At 46.8% G+C, this 22717-nt stretch overlaps 1 protein-coding gene across 14 annotated transcripts in view; it reads right to left on the bottom strand.

Annotated features, from left to right (window-relative positions):
• Nucleotides 1-22717, bottom strand: part of FAM13A (family with sequence similarity 13 member A) — a 349887-nt gene that overhangs the window by 60442 nt on the left and 266728 nt on the right. For 13 of the 14 annotated variants that reach the window (XR_016349492.1, XM_075929587.2, XM_075929580.2 and 10 more), the window contains one exon: nt 21686-21727. The exons of the other annotated variant lie outside the window; for it this stretch is intronic. Coding sequence is in view for 12 of the 13 variants with exons in the window: in XM_075929587.2 (XP_075785702.2) it covers nt 21686-21727 (42 nt within the window). In the remaining variant the exon portion in view is untranslated. The remainder of the gene's footprint in view (nt 1-21685; nt 21728-22717) is intronic. 14 annotated transcript variants of the gene reach the window in all.

Raw genomic sequence — 22717 nt, 5'->3', positions numbered from 1 at the left:
TGGGCCTCCTGTGGACAGAGGCTGCTCCAAGGCAGCTGTTGAATCCGGTGATCGTGGGAAGCTGGATCCGGCCTCCCCTCCTGCTTGCTGCCCTTGATACAGAGAAGGCAAGGGAGAAGGTGGATGGGGGGGAGAGAATGCATTTATTCGATAGGATTAACCAATAAGGTCAGGGTTATCAGTTAATGGTGTACTCAACTACACACGGACATCCCTATAGCTGTAGGTCACACTTAAATTTACTCAAGCTCTGTTCTTTTCAATCAAGATTTCAGAATGTGCACTATCGTGAGGCAGAGTGGCTGCTCACGGACTTAGAGGGGAGGAACCCCTCCCCGAGCCTTGGTGGAAGGAGGCCTGCTCCCCCCACCATCTTGCCAGAAGTCAGGGGTGGGACAGGAAGCACAAAATGCAGGCTTGGATGCTTAGTTGGGGCCAAATTCCTTTCCTGGAAGGCTTGAGTTGGGACAGTGCTATAGACTTAAAGCCAAGGACTGGCCAGAACCACAGACAGACCTTGACCCAGAGTAGCTGCCAACCCTGAGAGATTCCAGCCCTGAACGACCCACAGGACCTGCTACTGAGCCAGATATGCTGGGAGGGAATAAGGAAGTGGCCCAGCAATAGCCGAATGTTAGTGTGGCTGAGACCGTGCCCATGAGTGAGTCAGCATGCTGCACTCCAGACCCGCACTGACCCAGTGGCAGAGTAATCTGGCACGGTTAGAGCCCTGGGCTGGGACACAATGGAGCGCGTGGCCTGCACACCTCCCCCCAGAATTAGGAGACTTGTTTGTTGCCCTGCCCTGAGCCAGGGTCTGGGCTCACTGATCGCTTGTTTAAAGGCTCGGCATTCACTACTGCTGCCTGCCCCGCGTGATGGCTAGGCTTACTCACTGTGTGCTCGGCCTGACCATAGGCCCAAGCCACTGAACTACTGGTGCGACTGATTCCCTGTGTGCGACTGAGCCAGGTGTGGGTAATGAGGCGAAGTGGCTGCCCACTGTCCCACAGAGGAGAAACCCTTCCCTGAGTCCCATCCCCAACAGGACGACATTCACATTATAAAGGGATTTAATGTTTAACAGGCTTTCAACTACTTACCGGGAAAAGGCAACACATTTCCTTTTCGTAAATCCCTCCCTTCCCCGATGTTTTTCATGTTCTTAGATTCCCCCAACTAGGGATGTTTACATATAGCTATGTAAACAAGTACTGACTACAGGTATTGCTCCCCTCCTCCCCCCCGCCGCCTCTGTATCAGAGGGAGCAAAGGGAGAGAGGGAGGCAGGAGCTGGTGCCTATAAGGAACCAGCTTTTAAGCTGTCTCTCCAAAAGCACCGGATCCCATGGAGCCAGCTACTCCCCCACCCTCACCCTAGAACTGCTGCCTCTGACAAAGATACAGCAGCATGAGCAGCATGGAGAGTAAGGGGGCGGGCAGAAGCCAGTGCACATGGGAAGCTGGCTTTCAAGTCACTTCCCCACACGTGTCATCTCACAGGGAGCCACCTGCATCCCTTTGCTGCCTCCCACAAAGGCAGTGGAGGGGTGAGGCAGGCAGGAGCTGCTGCTTTAGAAGAGCCATCTTAAAAGCTAGCTCCCCATGAGAATAGGCTTCATGGAGCTGCCTCCCCACCCTTGCATGCTGCTGCCTCTATTAGAAGCAGCAGCACAGGGCAGGGAAGCGGGGGCAGGTGGGTTGCCGGAGCAGCCCCTGTCTTTGGGGAGCTTGGGCCCTCCACAGACAGGAGCTGCTGCTACCCCTGCTGCTGCCTGTATCAGAAGCAACAGCGTGGTGTGGCAAGGGGCTCCCTGGGAGTGGGAGTGGGAGCACACTGGCTACCGGCTCTGTCCCCAGGGTCTACCAAATAATCCTATAACTGGTAAAATTTGGTTACATGATTACTGAATTATAAACGACATCTAATATCCTTAACCCCCAACCCTTTTTTCTTCCTTTTTTCTCTCTGTCTGTGAGCCTAGAAAAGTCGGCAGAGAAAAGTTGGAAAAAGATATACACAAATAGCAGTTCGCAATTTCTGTCTTTTTCCGCTTTTTTCCCCTTACAGAGGCTTTTCTGAAATTTGGCCCGTCTACACAGGGCCAAATTTTGGAAAAAAACTCCTCTTTCAAAACATCCTTTCTTCCTCTCACCAAGAGGAATACACGGATGCTGAAAGAAAATGCCCACTTTTTCGGAAACTGTTCCAAAAAAGCGGACGCATTCATTGGATGTGGCAGAGCTTTTCCGGGATACTGTTGGTATTCCAGAAAAGCTCGGCAGTCTAGACATAGCCTAAGTCTGACTCTAAGCTCAGGAAGAAATAAAATAACCTAATTCTAGTTGTCACCACTCACTGTTCAAAGCACTTTCAAGTAAGGTGAAGTGCCAAATGACCATTACTCCTCTGCTTTCTAACTTCAAACTCAGATTAGACTAGGCCTAACAAAGTTGCACCCCTTTCTTGTATCATCAGAATCATAGAATCCTAGGGTTGGAAGAGACCTCAGGAGGTCAATGAGTCCAACCCTCTGCCCAAAGCAGGACCAACCCAACTAAATCATCCCAGCCAGGGCTTTGTCAAGCCAGACCTTAAAAACCTGTAGGGATGGAAATTCCACCACCTCCCTAGGTAACCCATTCCAGTGCTTCACAACTCTCCTAGTGAAATTGTTCTTCCTGATATTCAACCTAGACTTGCCCCAGTACAACTTCAGACCATTGCAGAACGAGGAGCAGTCTGTCACCACTGAGAACAGCTTCTCTCCACCCTCTTTGGAACCTCCCTTCAAGAAGTTGAAGGTTGCTATCAAATCTCCCCTCACTCTTCTCTTCTGCAGACTAAATAAACCCAAATCCCTCATCCTCTCCTCCTAAGCCAAGAACGTTACCATTGCTTAGCTTTGTTGATAAGAAGGAACAAGAAATTTTATTCCTCCTGTTCATCACACCTACAATATTAAACAAACCAAGTAAGAGAGCTTAAATGGTGCATTTGGCTTTATTCTCTTTTCACCAAGAGAATTAGTAGCAGGGTTGACTGGTGTACTGAGAAATAAACTGCTAGATTACAAGATGGACTTTTCAAAGTCTCACTCTCAAATTCTTCGTTTACTGTGCCATTCTAAAGGATATTTACTGTTTTTAATGTATACATGCAAGGGGCACACTTTCATTGTTGATGATTCAATATTACTTTTAATCAATCAGTTTCTAAGATTTCCTCCCTCTTTTCTCTAACCCCCCTCTAGCTTCCCTGAAGAGACCTGATGCCAGGCAAAAGTCTGGAGCACTCACTCACCTCAAACATCAGGCACGCTGTCACTTCACTAAGAGTGGAAGGGCCGGGGGATTGAAATAGGTATGAGGAGATAAATAAAAGTGTCACAAAAAGTCATCCAATAGCACGTCTCTACAGGCCAAGGATCGCGATCTACCGGTTGGTGACCATGGCTTTAGACTGTTAGGCACAACCAGTATCTGTGTATTTCTGCCTCTGTTAATAATCTCCAGTAAATAACATGGAAATATTTAATGAGAAATTCTCAAAAAAGCTAACAGCAAAGAAATACTTCTGGTAACATTCTGGTAATATAAAGGTAGGTTTTCTGAACTTGGGTGGCTGAAGTCACTTTGTCCTCAGCTGCATGCTTCACAAGGCATGCTATGAATGCCCAAAACACATTACACAGTAAGACATGACAAGTAATTAAATGCCTCAAAAGAGCAGCTTTGTTCATTAAATCAGTAAAACAATCTGAACTCATGTCCTGCTTGGTTAATAATTTGCTCCTTCTCTGTTTGACACTTTGATAAATACAGTTGATTATTTTCATTACATTATACTTCTGTAGCTCCTCCCCATGACCCACTGACATTTGGAGAGCTATTCAGTTCTGGAACTTTATTCCACCTCACCCTCAGAACCAGCCTAGTCCACAAACACCAACCCCTTGCTGACTGCACAACTCCCTTTTATTTCTTTCTGGGGGAGGGGGGGAGGGGAAGAGGAGGATCTGAATCAATAGTGTCTTTCAGTGTTCTTATATCCAACTCACTCAATTTACAGCCTAACTCTCATGAATGCATCAGCCTCTCCCAGATGCACTCTGTCACCTCACTGTACCTTTTCCCATGCCTAGGGAAAAAATATTTACTTCATGGGTCACAAGCTCTAGTTCCCTGTCCATCTCAGACAACTGATGCTACATTTTTCTAGCACTATTCCACTAATTCAGGGCAAGCCATTAATATTTAGCTACATCAAGGCCAAAACATTCAGACCTGGGTGCATAAAGGTAGGTTTCTAAGTTCATATGTAGGTACCTATTTATGGGCATCATTTACAGGTACTGAGCAACCCCAGATCTTATTGCTATTACTCCTCGGGTCTCAATAAGGGTCATATATACTGTTCCATTTGGGACCATTATGCAAGTGGATTTATTTCTGTGCAATAGCTGTTTTTATTTGAATTATTTGAATCTCACCTAAATGTTACAAAGCTGGGCACCTTCCATTGACAGGGACTAGATTTTCTTTGTGCACAAGGACAAAACAGGAGTAATTAACTGAAATTAAGGCATTCCAGTGGTGCAAAACTGATTTAAAATGAGAATCTGACCCAAAGGATCTGTTACCAAAGAATAAGCCCTTAGTCATTTCTGCCTCTCTTCTCCTTGTTTAAGTTATATTGCAAAGAAACTGCTGACACTAATACAGGTTGGATCTCTCTGGTCCAGCACCCTCAGTTTCTGACCAGTCCCAGATGAGGGATTTTGCTGGATCTGGGGAGGACATTTCTGGCTCCCCTGCCACCAGCCCTCCTGGCCTGGCCTGGCCTGCCAACCTTCTGGCAACCTCCCCACCTCCTGCTGGCCCTCCCACCCCCACTTGGCAGCCAGCCACTACTCTTAGGGCTCCGGGACCCATCGGACAACCATGCACCAGGGCTCTGGGACTTGCCAGGCAGCTGCTGTGGCTCCCTACCCTACCAAGCCACCGTCACGGCTCCCAATCCTGCCAGCCTAGCCCCATGCCGGGTCTCCCAGCCTGCTGCCACACAAGTGGCAGCCCCATTGTCAGCTTGCTGTGGGCAACCCGCTGCCCTGCCAGTCCCACAAAGATCCCTGCTTCTGGCCTTTCATTAGGACTCTCTGGTTCTGCAATATCTGTGCTGGATCATGGACGTTGCTTGACCAGACAGTCCCCATTTAGAGAGTTTCAACCTGTACAACAAAAGCTAGAAATTACAGCCTAGCATGAAAGTAGGCAGTCTGATATGGCAGAGGCATACTTCGAGATAACTAGTTACTACAGGTTGAACCTCTCTACTCTAGAAACATCTGGTGTGATTTTAGTTGGCTGGATGTCCACTTATCGAGGATGTGGCCAAGTTTCCTGTGGTCCCATAAAGTTTGTTTATAGACACCAATCCTGGCTCTCAGTGTTCTGTGCTGTTATTTAGGGCTAATTTGCCCCCAAATGTTTTCTAATAACCCAGTAAGCAGGGGAAGTGTTGGTAACTCCGCTAGATAATATTCTCTTATTTGACACCAGTCAGGTCCCAAGGGTGTTGGACTAGAGAGGTTCAATTTGTAGTGGGATATCTTTGAAAATTAAGTTTAAAAGACTGGGTGAGAGTCTCATCTCTGCTCTAGATGCCCTGAGGATCTCTCCCCCCCCCCCCAACTTCCTGCAATGCAAGCACAGCAGGAGACAGCCATAAGGCAGTACTCTGAGAACCCCAGTATAACAAAACCAAGCATAGGGAGGTGGTTAGGAAGGGGGGTGGAGAAAGGATGCAATATAGATGCTGCGGCAGGTCTGCATCACACAACTCTATGGCGACTCTGGGTAGTACTGTGGCCCTTAGAGCAACCCAAGAATGTAGTCCTAACTTAGATAGGCTCTCAGGGCAGTCTAAAATTGTGCAGGAGTCCTCTCCTTCTCTCAGGGCAGCTCAGGACCTGGAGATTTCAAAGGTTGTTTAAGCCACATTAGCCCCACCCCACTCAGTCTACTACAAATTCTGTGTTTGCATCTATTAGAAGCTGAAGAAAACACACACAGAGCATGTTCTTAAATCCGGTTAACTAACTTGGGTTAAAATAGCAATGAAGACCCAACAATCTGGTTTGAACCCAAGTGAGCAGCATGTAAATCAAGCCCAGGGTGCCCTTCAGGCTTTAACTCATGCTGTTAAACTGAACTCCAAGCCAAGACTCCCTCTCTTGGCTGCTATTGTAATCCTAGTGAAGAACGCACTTTTTTCCCCCGCAGTGCAGATGTACTCTGAGAGGCACAGTCCAGCATTTCTCCTGTTGTGATTTGTAAGAGTAAAGCTACCAATGTGTAAATGAGGGTGATTTCATTTTACCCTTGGTCCCACCCTAACCCATAGCTCCCCCTGATGACACAACAGGAAAAGTTAGGGTACCACAACTCTTCAGCTCTTTAATGAATCTCAAATGAATATACTCCGTCATGATTATGAATTCAGCTTTCCAATATCCACACCTTGTGTAAAGTTTATCATTTACTTATTATATTAGTCATATGATTAATGTTACTCAGGAATGACAATCTTCTTCTCTTCCACCCTAGGAATTAACAGAGGCACAGCTAAGCAAAAAGTATTATTGCCAAATATTAAGGAATGCAAGTCAAAGCATACATAAAACGGCCATAATGGGTTATATCAAATGTTCATGTAGCCCGGGATCCTGTCTTCTGACAGTGGCCAATGCCAAGGGTTCCCAGAGGGAATGAACAAAAAAGTAATCATCAGGTGATCCCTCCCCTGTCACCCTTTCCCAGCTTCTGACAAACAGAGACCAGGGACACTATTCCTATCCATCCTGGCTAACACTACACCAGTACGGCCCTGAATTTATCTAGCTCTTTTTTGAACACTGTTAAAGTCCTGGACTTCACAACATCCTCTGACAAAGAATTCCACAGGTTCACTGTGCATTGCGTGAAGCACTACCTTCTTCTGTTTGTTCTAAACCTGCTACATATTAATTGCATTGTGTGCCTCCTATTTTTGTGTTATAAGAAACAACTTTTGCTCATTCACTTTTTCCACACCAGTCATGACTTCACAGACTATTATCATTCCCTCTTCGTTTCCTCTTTTCTAAGATGAAAAGTCCCAGTCTTTTTAATCTCTCTTCATATGGGACCGGTTCCAAACCCCTAATCAGTTTTGTTGCCCTTTTCTTAACCTTTTGCAATGCCAATATATCTTTGTTGAGATAAGGCGACCACACCTGTATAAAGTATTCAAGATGTGAGCGTACCATGGTTTTATATATAGGCAATAAGATGTTCTCTGTCTTATTCCCTATCCCTTCTTAAATTATTTCTAACAATCTATTTGCTTTTTTGACTGCCGCTGCACACTGAGGGTACGTCTAGACTACAGGCTTTTATCAAGAGAATTAGTGTCGACAGATACGGTCGCCAAAGCTTCTGTCGACAAAGAGCGTCTAGGCTACATCCAGTTCTGTCGACAAAACAAGCTGCTTTGTCGACATGACAGCATAGATGCAAAGGACAGTGTAGATGCAATAACACCTTCTGTCAATAGAACTCTGTCGACAAAAGGTGTTATTCCTCTTAGAATGAAGTTTACAGCCATCGACAAACCTGCTGAGTTCTGTCGACGTTATGTCGACGACAGCAGCAGCAGTGGAGACGCAGGTATAGTTTTGTCGACAAAAGACCACTTTTGTAAACAAAACCCTGTAGTCTAGACACACCCTGAGTGGATGTTTTCAGAGAACTATATACAAAGGCTGTGCCTAGACTGGCATGATTTTCCGGAAATGAGTGTCTAGATTGGCACGGATGCTTTTCCGCAAAAGCACTTTTTGCGGAAAAGTGTCCATGCCAATCTAGACGTGCTTTTCCGCAAAAAAGCCCCGATCGCCATTTTCGCGATTGGGGCTTTTTTGTGGAAAACAAATCTGAGCTGTCTACACTGGCCCTTTTGAGCAAAAGTTTTGCGCAAAAGGGACTTCTGCCCGAACGGGAGCAGCATAGTATTTCCGCAAAAAGCACTGATTTCTTACAGTAGGAAGTCAGCGCTTTTGCGGAAGTTCAAGTGGCCAGTGTAGACAGCTGGCAAGCTTTTCCAGAAAAGTGGCTGATTTTCTGGAAAAACTGGCCAGTCTAGACACAGCCAATGACTCCAAGATCTCTCTCAAGTGGTAATAGCTACTTTAGTCTCCATCATTTTGTACGTACAGTCAGGATTAGATTTTAGCAGTATGCTTTACTTTGTATTTATAAAATTAAAATTAATTTGCCATTTTGTGGCCCAGACGCAAAGTTTTCGGAAATCCTTTTGAAGCTCTTCTCAGCCCGCTTTGGTCTTAACTTTCCGGAGCAGTTTAATATCATCTGCAAATTTTGCCACCTCATTGTTTACCCCCGTTTTCAGATTGCTTATGAATGTTGAATAGGATTGGTCCCAGTACGGATCCCTTTGGGACACTACTAGTTACCTCTCTCCATTCTGAAAAAACTTACCATTTATTCCTATGTTTTGTTTCCTATCTTTTAAACAGTTATCAATCCAGGAGAGGACCTTACATCTTATCATAGGACAACTTACTTAAGGTCCTTCACCAAAGGCTCTTATCATAGTCTTTCTGGAAATCTAAGTACATTATAAACACTGCATTCCCCTTTTCCACATGGTTGCTGACAACCTGAAAGAACTCTAGTAGATTAGTATGGCTTGACAAAAATGCGATATGAAAACAGTTTCTATAGCTTTTTAAAACAAAATGTTTCCAAAGCCTGGTAGACACACAATTCCTCTGCTTTAACAATGGGATTTTCAATGTTTAAATGTACCAGAAGAATGCAAATGTTGGAAATCTGTCTTAAAACTCTTTATTCTCCAGAATTGAAATGTAAGGTGCTTTCGCCTTTATAGTTTAAGGCAGGGATGGGCAAGACAGCCTGTGCAGACTGGATCCAGCCCACCAAGCCCTTTTAAATCAGCCTGCAGTCACTCTGCGGCTCCCTCGCCCCAGGCGAATCAAGACCTGGAGACAGGGAGACATGCAAAGTCTCATCCCCCCGCCAGGGCGCGTGGCACCAAAAGATTCTCTCTAGGCACCACGTGCTCCTGGCAGGGTGGGGTAGCAAAGACTTCACGTGCTCCCCCATCCCCAGGCCAATCAGGGTCTGTGGGTGGTGCAGCACACAAAGTCTCCTGGCCCTGCCTCTTCTGCCTGAGGTCCTACCCCTTCCAGGGTGGCCCACAACCACTTCTAAGATTCATGAAGTGGCCCCCCCTTCAAAAATTATTGCCCATCCCTGGTTGAAGGTGTGTAATATACTTTGACTAGTCTAGAATTTACAAGTCCATTATAAGAAATGTGCTTGATGCTGAAATCTGATGTATACATTTTCATAGCAGAAGAGGACTGGGGTTTTGTATATAAAATCTGAAAATGGTGAGTTTAAAAGATGATCTGCTGCAAAATCCTTGTCCTGGTAAGGACTTGATTCCAACCTTCTCAATATTTTTGAAAGTTCAGATTTAACCACTATTAGTCTTATATAACGTGGTACAGGTTGAAATGCTCTTGTTTGGGACTATCTGGTCCGGCAGGACCACGTATGTTCCAGGACCAGAGAGTCCCGGTGGAGGGCTAGAACCTGGGAGCCCAGTAGGCTGGAAGAGCAGTGGGAACCCGGCACGTGGCATGGGGCTTCCCAGCAGAGTAGTGGGAGCCCCATGCGTGGTAGTCGGGAGCCCAGTGCAGAGGTGGCAGTACTTCCTGGTGGGGCAGCAGGGATCAGCAAGAGTAGGGGTGTCAGCTGGGAGGCCGACGGTTAGGCCCGGGCTGGAAGCAGGGAGGCCAGAAATGAACACTCCAGTCCAGAAAAATCCCTCATCTGGGACACGTCAGGTCCTGAGGGTGCCGGACCAGGGAACCTATATTATATAATGTTCTCCTTTTATTCCTTGTTTCAGTATAATCGCTTGTGACTGGAGTACACTGGTACCTCCTGTTCAAAGCAGAGACATTTCAGCGATACAAGGGCCCTGGCTAAGGCTAGAACTCTACTGGAATAGGGCCATGAGCACAGAGCTATATACTCCATGCTCCTTTCACCCATTCCACTTTCATCTAATGTACGTGCAGTGGAGCACAGAACCAGACAAGAATCAGTTAATTTTTAAAAGGAGCTCAACACTCAAGTGAATCTGACTAGCTAACATTGGAGTCTGATCCTCTCCAGAGCTGCTCAAGACATTGTTATGTCAGCCCCATAAATGACAGCCAATAACTCTACATAGATTTTTCAATTTTGTCCTAAAAGGTCCCTCGTGCTTTATGAAAACTGGCTTATGAATATAAACATGCATAACTCAAAGATGCTTTTAACCTTATGTAACCTATCAATTTTAATGTTATCTTCTAAGTCTACATGTGCTATTTTTGTGCATGTATCATTCTTGTATGAGACGTTAGAAATATGAAGTGCAAATCTGTTTACAATTTTAAATGTGCTAATGAGAGCCGTACTAGTGCCCTTGAAGCCTAATTATTTGGCAATCACCTCAATGACTTGTAAACAGCTTTGTTTGTCCTGCGAGCCCAAGCAGTGGTTGGTGTTAGAAAGACGTGAACATTACACCTGGTACTAAATCCATTTTGGAAGCTCATTTTTCCATGGAAGGCAGGGATGTAAAACAAAGGATTCCCACCCTGGAGAAAAGTCTATTTAAGCAATGGGAAGCTATCAAGTCTGTGTCTTCAGATGGCTTCTGAAACTGCCTGACATACTGTAAGAGAGAGGGGAAAAAGAACTTTAAAGAGGGCCGGAGACTCAAGTCATACTTAAACTTTGTGTCTCATTTGAAGATTATGCCTGAATTAAGAACATCTCTTTAGGGTAAGATTCTGCCTGCAGTAAGTTTCTTAGTGAATTAGAACTAGCTATGCATTTTATTTTCATTTTAATTTAGTAACTTACTTTGATCCGTATGTTTTCACTTGCAACCTCTTAAGTTCTACTGTTTGTAAACAAAAGCGTTTTTATTATCAGGCCCAGTGTAAATAATTGTTACTGGGAGGGAGAGGGGAGCAACCACAGTGCATATATCTTTCATTGATACAGGAAGCTTACCCTGATGAGCTTTCACAGTGTAAAACTTAACAGAGAAAGATGGATTTATTTGGGGTTCTGATCCCTCACTGTGCTGTGCCGTAGAACTGCGTCCTTCCAGAGCTGAAGAGATTTAGTGTCTGCTTTGCTCTAGAAGGGGACAGTAGCTTAGTGTGTCTGTCTTGTCAGGGGGAGACCAGAGGATGTGGCCAGCAGGAGACAGTGGCGGAGTGTCCCAGAGAGTAAGTAGGCAGTGGCATATTCAGCACACTGTGGAACAACCCAATGGGCTCTTCTATGACCACACCCCATTACTGCATGCCTTGCCTGTACACACCCCACAGGCTAAGAATCTGGTAAGTAATGCTGCACTGATGAGGCCATTTCTCTTCTGTAACATGGGACATATTAAAAAAAGCAAGAGTGAGAATGGTGGATTCAAAAAGAGAAACAACAGGATAACACTCAGGAAAAACACCTGATGTGTGCATGCAATGCAACTTTAGTCAGAGAAATCAGCAACATATGTGTTAGGCTTGGTATCATTTTAATACAGTACTTATTAGCGAGATACCCCTGCATATCGAAACAGCCCATTAAAAACAACTCATGAAACATGCAATTTTCATTTTCCATTCCTCTGGTTTATATCATAGACTCCTAGCACTGGAACAGACCTCAGGAGGTCATCAAGTCCAGCACCCTACCCATAGTAGGACCAACCCCAACTAAAGGTAAGGAAGTGCTTCACCACTCTCCTAGTGAAATAGATTTTCCTAATATCCAACCTAGACCTCCCCCACTGCAACTTGAGACCATTGCTCCTTGTTCTGCCATCTGTCACTACTGAGAACAGCCTCTCTCCATCCTCTTTGGAACCTCCCTTCAGGAAATTGAAGGCTGCTATCAAATCCCCCCTCACTCTTCGCTTCTGTAGACTAAATAAGCCCAAATCTCTCAGTCTCTCCTCGTAAGTCATGTGCCTCAGCTCCCTAATCAGGATTTACCCACTGAGAAATTTCTTTATAAAGAAGTCTATATGAATATACCCAGGCCATTACAAGGGCGAGGCAAGTGAGGCACTTTCTGTGGGTACATAGCTGAGGGGACGCAAAAGAATAATATAGAAAACTAATTCTTTTAAGTCAGCTACTTATTTTAAGACAGTGCCCGCTTCCGCCCGCCCCTCCCACCCACAGTTTACATGTCAGGCTGCACATTGCCGCTGAGGGGGCGCAATTTTATATTCTTGCCTAAAGGCCAAAATTAGCTAGTTATGGCACTGGAATATACACTTCACCACAGACCTCTATTACCTTCGGAGTTTATAAAACTAGGCTGGGCACAACTGCCTTTACTTGGAACTGACTTTGCCAGCTGCTACTTGTACCTGAAACTGATTTATCTAACACATCTAAAATTAGCTTTCCTATTATATAAGCTAAGTAGTTCACTCCATGTTACATAACAATTTCAGTTGTAATGTTAAGATAAGCTTTCATCGTAAGGAATTCTGGAACATATATGTCCTTCAAGCACAAACTTCTAGGTCAAGCAATCACCAGCAAGGTTCTCCTTTTCTTTTATTATTGGAATATTTACATTGCAAAGTATTCAATATGGCATTGCTGAGCAAGTGAAATAGGTTGCCTAATCAGGCTTAGTTGTACGCTCTAATTTCTAATAAAAATCCCCCAAAGATGGATATTTTAATAGTGTATTTTAATAATACTGGGTTAAGAACAATTTTGATTCAAAATAACATGTGGAACAATTTAAATACTAATTCTTGCCCTTAGGTTGTTCCATTTTTTTTTTTTTTTGGTAAGACCAAGGAAAGGAAAATTCTCACTAGAAAACACAGATCAAGTGACGGAGTTTTAAACATTACTAGGGGGCTGTATCCCCGGCTTGCTATGCTTGCCAACCCCCCCTCTCACTGTCCACTTTCACTGGTCCTTATCCTGGAGTACGGAAGCAACAGTGTAGTCCAGTGTCTCCCAATTTTATTTGGCCACAGAACCCTTTTAAGCTCGAAAGAATTTCAAGGAACCCCTGGCTTACAGAAGCAGGAGGAGAGAGAGGGAGGGAACCTCACAGTCTGATATATGGAGGATAATAATGCCAGGAGGGAGGGTTGAGGAGGGAGCAGGGTGTCAGGCCACAAAGGAGGGGTCTTGGGGCAGGGTGTCAGAGCATGCTGGGAATACGGGGTCTTGGCGGGGGGAGGACAGTGAGAGAGGGCAGTAAGTGAGGGATTTGTGTGCAGGGTCTGGGCATGAGGGGGAGGACGCTTACCTGGCTTAGCAACCTGCTGCAGCAAGGAAAGCCTCCAGGCAGCGTGCTCTTGTTCCTTGGGGGAGAGGGAGCTCAGTGCAGCTGCAGCACCAGGTCAGGCTTCCCACTGGCAGGGCATGGGGGGGATGGGAGTGCAGAAACCCCAACCTTCTCCAGCAGGCTGGGGAGGGGTGTGGGGGAGAAAGAGTGGCAGTGCATGGGGGGAGAGCAGAGCCCAAGTGTGCTACAAGGGGGGAGCCAGTGAGCCCGAGCATGCCCCGGGGTGGGGAGGCGGCAGAGCCCGAGCCGAGTTCCGCTCGGGCAGCAGTTTAAAAGGGCCAAGGTCTGAGAGCCACTATTCGGCGTCTTGGCCTGGCCACCTCTCCCCAACAGCAGCCACAGTAAAAACTGCCCCCTGCACACATGGAGGAGGAGGAGGAGGAGGAGGCTGCGCGGCACCGGAGGCCCCATGGGACAGGTAGTCCTGCGGAGTGAGCCATGCTCTGCACAGGGGTGGGGCAGCCGCAGTGGATGATGGAGCAGCCAAAGCTGCACACTGCCAGCAGCCCGCCCCCCGCTGGCAAAGCCCCAATGGGAGCTGCCTATGGACTCCGCAGGGGGCGAGGGAGTAGAATTTTTTTGCTGAACCCATAGCGCCAGTACAGGCGACAGTGACACGACGTCACACTCATCCTACAGGAGAAAAATTTAATGTATAGAGAGAGCGATGACATTTGCAAAAGTGATTGAATGATCTGCTAGTTGGCAGAAGCCAACTATTACACAGTGTTTGGAATCTGAACAGCTCTTCTTCACACCCAACATGTTACATAACTATCTGCATGAAATTACTGTACTACCATACAAACCCAGAACCCATTACACTCCTACAACCCATATCTCTTTGTATTTACATTAATGATTCAGGTGTTACATCAATAATACTGCAGACGATGTAAAACGTGGCTAACAGTAAAGCAGGACAAATAAAATAGACCACCTGGCAGATACACACACTCTGATTCAAAGGGTTCCCTCCACCCCCTTGATGGAACAAAGCTGATCACAGCACATGTCATTTGCTTCCCTGGGGCAGCAATGACAAATTTTAAAAAGTCACATGGGAAAATCTGCCACCTACCCCAGGAGCTCTGAACTAAAGAAGGACCAGACGTTGCTCAGCCTGTGCCGGCTTTCCTGCCAAATTAATTCCACCTGGCAACCAACCTAAAAATTACACATTTCTGATGTGCGATAAACAAAGAGTTACAAGCTGCTAGCTTTATTTACTAGGGATGTTAAAATGTGGGTAATTAGGGGACCATATAACTGCTGAAAACCTCAGCAGTTACACTGTTACATGCGCCCGCAGTGGCTCCCTGGGAGCTGGTGCGCACCAGGAGCTTATAGTGCCACTCGGGGGAATGCCCCTGTGATGCCATCACTGATTCAGAAGCAGCAGCAGCAGCATGGGGTGGCAGCCAGCTCCCCAGGAACAGGATGGGAGCTTGGTTATAACCATGAATGTTAACCAATAAGCCCAGGCTTAACCTGCTCCCAAGATGTGCCTTGGATTAGCCAATCATCTAAGTGCAGAAAAACATCACACATTTCATAAAAGACCCAAGGTGTTATGGCCAGGCTGAAAGGCGGCACCATGAATTGATTATGATGGTCCTCCACTATGAAGAGAAGGAATCAATGTTGGGTTGGCATGATGGAAATGTGGAAGCTACTGGGCCCCTGGGATTGAGCGAGGGAATAACTGGGGCCAAAGACAACATATGAAACTTGAGCTCTTTTAGGAACACATTCAAGTTTGAGATATAAAGGGGGGTCTGCGCTGTATCCTACCTTTGGGATAAGAATGTACTGGGAGTATCCCCCTGCCCCCTAACTTCTGAGGAACCTCCTTAAGTGATCCCATCTCCTGGATAAGGAGTTGCTCATGAGAGGGATCCCTGGAGCAGGATGGCAAGAGGGGGTGAGAGGAAGGGAGGGTACAGAACTGGACAGAATATCCCACTCCTACCATACTCAGGACTCAGCGGTCTGAGGTAATCTGGGTCCAGGCATACCAGAAGTGGGTTCACAACTGGAAGGGAAGGATCCGGAATAGCTAGTGCTCTGCCCTCAAGTGCACCCTCAAAATTATGACTTAGGCCCCAGTGGCTGCTTAGAGGAACCCTACTCCTGAGTAGATGAGGATCGAAGAGATCTGCTGTTGCATTGACCCCCATGATGGATGCCTGCCTGCTGGCTTGGGAGGACCAATGTAAAAACATAACAGCGGGTGCAGTCATAATTCCTCCACTGAGGGGCTGGCATATCGATGCCTAGGGACTGCAAGATCCTTCTAGAATCCTTGAGGCTGTGTAGGAAGGCGTTCGTCTTACTGGCGAATAGGTTCACCCCACCAAACGGTAGGTCCTGAATATATGTTGCACCTCTACTGGTAGGCCACACACCTGCAATCATGTGCCTGGAGCACAATCCTGGTTACCGTGTGGCCTTCCTGCAGAACTGCTGTGAACACCTGCTTTGTGTCTGAGGGGAGCAGCTCCTGGAATTTGGAGAGTGCATTCTAGGAGCTGAAGACAATAACTGAGGAGCACCTGCTGGTTCAAGGCCCACAGCTGAAGCATCCCAATGGGATAAACCTTGTGCCTGAATAGGTCCACCATTTTTGCATCATTTTTGGGGGCAGCTCTGAGCTGACTGACACTTGCAATGGTTCACAGCATCCATCACCACCAACCCCAACTGGGGGTAGGTATAGAGGTGCTTATAGCCCCTCTGCAGTACTAAGTACCACCTATCAATCCCTTTGGCTGTGGATGAAACTGAGGCCAGAGTCTGCCAGAGCACCTTTGTGGGGGTCTGGACAGACTTAATGTGAGGCAAGGCCACCTGTGCCAGATCCTCAGGTGAAAAAACATCCATGATCTGATCAGACTCCTCAACCACCACTTCCACTAGAAGGTTGTGGAGCTGGGCCACACACCTGAGCAAGTCCTGGTGAGCCTTAGAATGCTTAAAAGGAGGGGGCAGGGAGAAACCCCCCATTGCATTTGGTGAGGAGACCGAGGCCACCAGGGAAACAATCATCCTGGCCCACAAGGTCTCCCCCACTCAGCATCCCCTTCAGGTTAAGGGTCAGGGAGAGTCACTGTAGGTGGGGCCACTGCAGGTACATGCACCTCTTCTCCCAGAGTCCTGCACGAGAAGGTGGGATGGAGCCATCAACAAGGCAGACAGTGGCTCCCAGGTGGAGGGTGCCACCAAGATGGCCCTGGAAGGTGGGGCCTTGGCCCTGGCCCATTGTGTCCAATAGGGCCAGTCATTGGGAAGGCCAAGCATGTGCTTGTGACAGATGCCTCCAGAGGTCAGTGCTGGGATCGGTACCAACAGCTCCAGGATCCTGCTTCTGATGTGTACTCTGATGCCAACCAGGGAGGAGGTGAACTGTATGGTGCTGCCGATTAGCACTGAAAGGAGTGTTCGTGGATGCTCATGGCAGCAGGCTTCCCACGGTGCCGTGATGCCAGCAGTGCTGAAGATGTCCTTGGGTGCTGGGGCTGGAAGAGGCACAGAAGGTGCCTGAGGTGGTGGTGTGGCCGCAGGTCCCAATGCCAGAGGGGTCATCTGTGCCAGACACTGGTGCCAAGAACGAGCATGAGGAAGATGGTACCACCACACCACTGGAGCTGTGCCACCAAGAAGGAGGTGGACATGCCACAAATTGCACTGATGCCATGAGTTTAATGAGATCTTGTGTGGCCTTAAATGTATCTGGAGTGGTGGGAAGGTCAAAATCCTCATCCACTGCCACTGGAGCGTCCATACACAATGGACTCGATGGACCTGCCGTCTGGACTGGAATCAACAGTTCTGGGGCTGAAGGACTCAGCCTGGGTAGCCTAGATATGGTGCAGGCCATCTCCAAGGCCTTACTAGACTTCCTGGAGGAGGAATGACCCCGTAGCTGCTTCTTTTATAGCATTGGGAGGAAGATCTCCAAGAGCAATTTTGTGGGGAGCGATAGCTCAGTGGTTTGAGCATTGGCCTGTGAAACCCAGGATTGATAGTTCAATTGCTGAGGAGGCCATTTAGGGATCTGGGGCAAAATCTGTCAGGGATGGTACTGGGTCCTGCTGTGAATGCAGGGGACTGGACTCAATGACCTTTCAAGGTCCCTTCCAGTTCTAGGAGATAGGCATCTTCATTCATTCATTTATTTAAGCCAATCTTCTGCACAGGAGATCAGTGCAGATGGTCCCTGAGCAATTCTGGACACGGCTCCGAGGTTGGCACACTGTGCATTGATGGAGTTGGAGTGTCTGGCTGAGTCCTAAGTGACGACTCCATGAGGATAAACTTAAACCATTGGTCATTCTCCCTTTTAATCTGCAGTGCAACCCCCCTGAAGATATCTTGCAGGTGACCTTCTCAGATACTTTGGCAGGCAGTGTGTGGATCCCTTCTTGGCCTCAGCTTTCCACCTTTCCTGCACTGTTTGAATTGCTGGGCCCATGCATGTCCCAGGTGCATGAACAATAGGAGGACTCCCCCCCCCACACACACACACACACTAATCTACACTACAAAGAACAATTAAAGACTGCAATGCTAGGAACTAACTACTTGTGAAGTATTTTACATCCTCATTACTGATACTGAAGGTAGAACTAACCAGGGCCAACCCACCACATTTTGACACTTGAGGCGGGGAGCTCAAATGACACCCCCATACCCCTCGCTTGGGCCAACATTTTGAAAGGTCTCAATTCTGCCTTCTTCCTGTTCTACTCCTCTCATGGTGCTGCTCTGCTACCTACATATGCACCAGCAGCAGATACAATTTTCTACACTCTGGGTCCTAGTGGCGTCCCCCCACAGTCTGGCACCTGAGGCAGCCGCCTCAGTTCACCTCATGGTAAGGCCAGCCCTGGAACTAACAGCACATTAATGAAATTTGCAGATACCTGCTTTAGCATCAGAGTTGCAAACACCAGTTGAGATACAACAATAAAGGAAACCAAAGAAGTCAGAAAGACAGACAGAAAAAACAACAAAATAAGATTCCACAAGGAAAAAAATGTAACATAAGGAAAATAAATAATCTGGACACATATACTAACCCTAGGAATCAGTAATTCTGAGGAGAGCTAGCTAAGAGAGACATTTCCAAGCAACAACTGAAAGGGGAAGAGAGAAATACAGTGAGAGTCCACCAGTATCTGAAATAGGGATGTGAAAGTTTAACCAGGAGTGGGGCAGCAGGCAGGAGCTGCATGTGCAGGTAACTATATAACCACTGAATTTTGCAGCAGTTACACGTTTACCCAGTAACCCACTTTTTACATCTTTTATCTAAACACCAATGTGGGAGGGGAATTATTCAGTGACAGACAGAGAGATAGCTTGGAGTGATGTGCTTGAAATGTCAGGCTATCCAGCCCTGATGCTTAAGTCAGCACATTAAAAATAATCAGGGCTCGACAAATACACTCGCCCATGGCAAGTAGATTTTACCAGCTGGCGAGTGCAGGGGTGGACTGGCCTGGTGGGCCGTTGTGACAGGCTGGCTGAAGCCTGCACTACGGGCGGCGTGGCCCCATCCGATCCGCTGGCTGGTGGAGAAGCAGAGCGCCGCCAGGAAGGGGGAAGTGCAGTGATTCTCAGCGCCAGGCTGCCCGCGTTCAGCTCCGACGCGAGGAGGTGGGGCGCGAGCCAGAGGGCAGGATGCCGACAGACACCAGGACGCTGGCATGATGCGGCATCCTGACGTCACGGCCGGCAACCGGATTCAAAAAGGCTCTGGCAACCCTTCAAAGTGGAAGACAGAAGCCAGATAGGGGAGGGGGAAGGAGAAGTGGCTTGTGCTGAGGGGAGGAGGTCAGGAGGACGAGGAGGAGGAGGAGGAGGAGAAGAAAGGGGAAGGCACCAAGGGACAGGGGTGCAGGAGAGACAAATGCCAGGGGGCCAAGTGTAGAAAATGAGGAAAAGGGCAGGAGGGGAGATGTCAGTGGGAGGGGGGATAGGGTGATGCTGGGAGAGGAGAGGGTAAGGGCATTGGAGACTAGAGGGGGAAAGGGGAGTTGCTGGAAGAAGGCTCGAAAGAAGGGGTGGGCATGAGGAAGGCAGGAATGGAGCAAGGCATGTGTGAGGGCACAGGGGCATGAGGTAAATGGAGCAGAGGGTAGTGAGGGGGTGGGTATCGGGAAAAAGAAGGCAAAGGGGGCAGAGGCAGTGAGGGAAGGGGGAGGCACCAGGCAGGTGCCAGCGGATTTTGGGGGTGAAGCAGAAGGACAGACACCTGTAGGGGAGGGACCAGCACCAGAGGAGAGGCGCAGGGCAGGTGTGTAGAGGGAGGTGTTAGAAGAGGGGTAGCTCACATGAGCAGAGTGGGGCTACTGGAGGAGTGGGCATAGGGGGGAGAGAAGGGCTGGTGGAGGGGGGCAGGTCTCAGGTAGGCTGAGGGCATGGAGGGCAGGAGTCAGGACAGCAGAAGAGGGTGAGGGGTTGCGGGGCAGCAGGCACCAGGGGAGCTGATGGAGCAAGGGGAGGAGACATGGCAGCAGAGGGAAAAGGCAGAGATTTATAAAAGATATTTATTAATAAGTTGTTAATATCACCACCCAAGTTATTAGTAATTACTGTTCTTATTCTTATTAGGAATTTATGCCATAACCACTTTTTTGGGGGGTGGCAAGTCCCTTTTTTGTCTGGCAAGTAGGGCTTACCATAATTTGTCGAGCCCTGAAAATAATGATGCACAAGTGATGTAATGAGAGATGGCATTGGCTAGCCACAAGAATTCCACCACACCTGACCACCAGGGTGATCAACTCTGGTGGCTAGCCCATTCTACTGCTTACGCCACTACATCCACACTTATTTCAAATGTGCTAAATCCTGAGTTGGGGGGGAGGGGACGGGGCAAACCTCCAGCTGCAGAGCAGACATACCCTGAAATGAACCAGGCTGTGACAGTCTTTCAAGAGCATAGATGGAAATATTATAGATTGGGACTTTTAAAACTAGATCAGACAAAACCCCAGAGAAAGATCCTGCAGGATAGATTAGATTATCCAGTCAGTCTGCTCCACTGATAACCTCTGTAATTCCTCTTTGATAAGCAACGTGTTGCTCCTTTGCACATGTCTGTATATAGATTTGACAGACACAGGCATTTAAAAGTGTGTAAAATGAACATGTAGTTTTTGCGAGTAAAAACAGAGTTAAACAAGTCCACAAAGACAGACAAGAACATACATAAAAGAATTATTTAAAAAAAACCTCAAAATTACAAACATCATAGTCACAAAAATCTTAGCAATTTTTTTTTTTTTTAAACGTCAGCAAGTCTCAGCATGGTGAAACTCATACTGCATTTCTGTCCCTTTCCTGCTCCCAACTTCCCCCACTAGTATAACAATTTATCTGGCTATAACCTTTAAGATCTGGAAACATGTCTCGACTGGTATCAATAGGGCATATCACCAGTAAAGCCAATGGATTGTGCCACTTTACACCAACGGAGAATTTGGCCCCTACTTGACATCAGGAGAAACAAGGCGAGTGAATCGTTATCTTTTATTGGCCCAATTTCTGTTGGTGAAAGAGAAAAGCTTTTCAGTTTACATAGAGCTCATCTTCAAGTCTGTGAAAGGCACTCAAGAGTCTTTCAGCTAAGTACAAGCTGTGTTTAGCATAAGAAGCTAACCTGCTGTAAGAAACAATTCAAGGTAAAGTGGGCAACTAACATGTCTGCAATGGTAGGCTGAAGGGACGTTAGGGTTAATGGATTGTACATAGATTACTGTAAGGAGCCGATTAAGACCACATCCTGGAAGAAATCTTTTCCAAACTCTCTCTTCCGGCCTTCAAACCAACTATCCTTGACAAGCTCATCAGAAGCAAGCTCCCCACAGGCCCACCCCCGCAAACTCAAAGCAACACTAGGTATTTTTGCATCTTTTGTACTGTTGATCTCTACGGATCATCTACTAACTAAAATTTATTAGTCTGACATTAAATCAAGCAGCACACTTATAAACTTTGATTTTTTTAAATATATAATCAGAGGATTCATCCACCCTGCTGGCTGATGATATGAGGACAATAAAAATAATCTTAAACTTGATGAGAGCTTCTTCACACATTTCTGGCATCATTCCCAACATTACATTACAATATCATCAAGTTCTTCCCACAAAGAGAATTAAACAAAAAGGAAGGATGGATGAGCAGGAGGAAATACCTTAAATAGAAGGGCGACATAGGCCGCTCATCTTCTTGGGAACTAGAAATAAAACAAATTTAAGTTAGTATGTAGCTCTGTTCTTTATATGCAAGTTAATTTGTAGCAAAATACTTGTTCTTTCAAAAACCAAGATAAAAAACCGTATATCTGGCCCAGCAGCTATATTTAATTTGTGCATTTTGTTCTACATTAACTTATAGAAAGGAACTTTAAAATATAGTTCTGAAAATCCTGACATCCCAATTAATTTGCCAGTGATCACAAATGTGGAACAATCTGCTGCAGAACTGTCAGGAGTCACCGCAATTCTGCAGATTTCAGGCACTATTCCAATAACAATACAGAAATTCTGCAAACAGAACAACCGGGGCCTTTTGCTTCATGCAATATCCGATTTCAATAACCTCATAATAAAGGGAAACAGAAAAGCTTCTGTGAAACAAGATTTTTTTTTTTTAAAAAACTTTTCACATGCCAATTTAGTAACCAGGAATGCACAGAGTTGATTTCAGAACTGATTTACCACTCCAGTTTTATGCTAGTTTTACTTCACTTAAATGAAATGAACTAGTACAAAATTGAAGTGATAGTCAGGGGCGATGTGTGGAAAAGACACAAGGAGCCATGTGCCACAAACACCAGGGGTGGAGGTAGTGCTCCCTGTAAAAAGCTGTGCACTTGTGTGGCTGCTCAGAAGACATTCGACTGCCATCCAACTGATTTGCAGTGTGTCCACAGCTAAGTTCTTCGTTTCTACTGGTGGTGCACATTCACACATGCCTCAGTGCACATAAAAATGCATTCTGCACATGCATGGAAAAAATATGCACATGGATGGGAAAGATTAGAGGGGAACATTGGTGGGAGGGGCAAGGGCCAGCCAGCAGCAAGCAAGGAGGAAACCCTGGCACCCACAGTAAGAATCCATCCTTCTGCCTGCTCTCACCATCAGCGGCAAAGAAAGCAGAGCAATGCGGCCCCAGCCAGCTCTGCTCCTTCAGCTGCACTGCTCGGAGCAGGAGTAGAGCC

This window comes from Pelodiscus sinensis, chromosome 4, assembly GCF_052426305.1.
Source record: "Pelodiscus sinensis isolate ZL-2025 chromosome 4, ASM5242630v1, whole genome shotgun sequence".
Lineage (NCBI taxonomy): Eukaryota > Metazoa > Chordata > Testudines > Trionychidae > Pelodiscus > Pelodiscus sinensis.
Note: the sequence above shows the minus strand (reverse complement) of the source record. Positions and strands in the feature narration are given on the sequence as shown.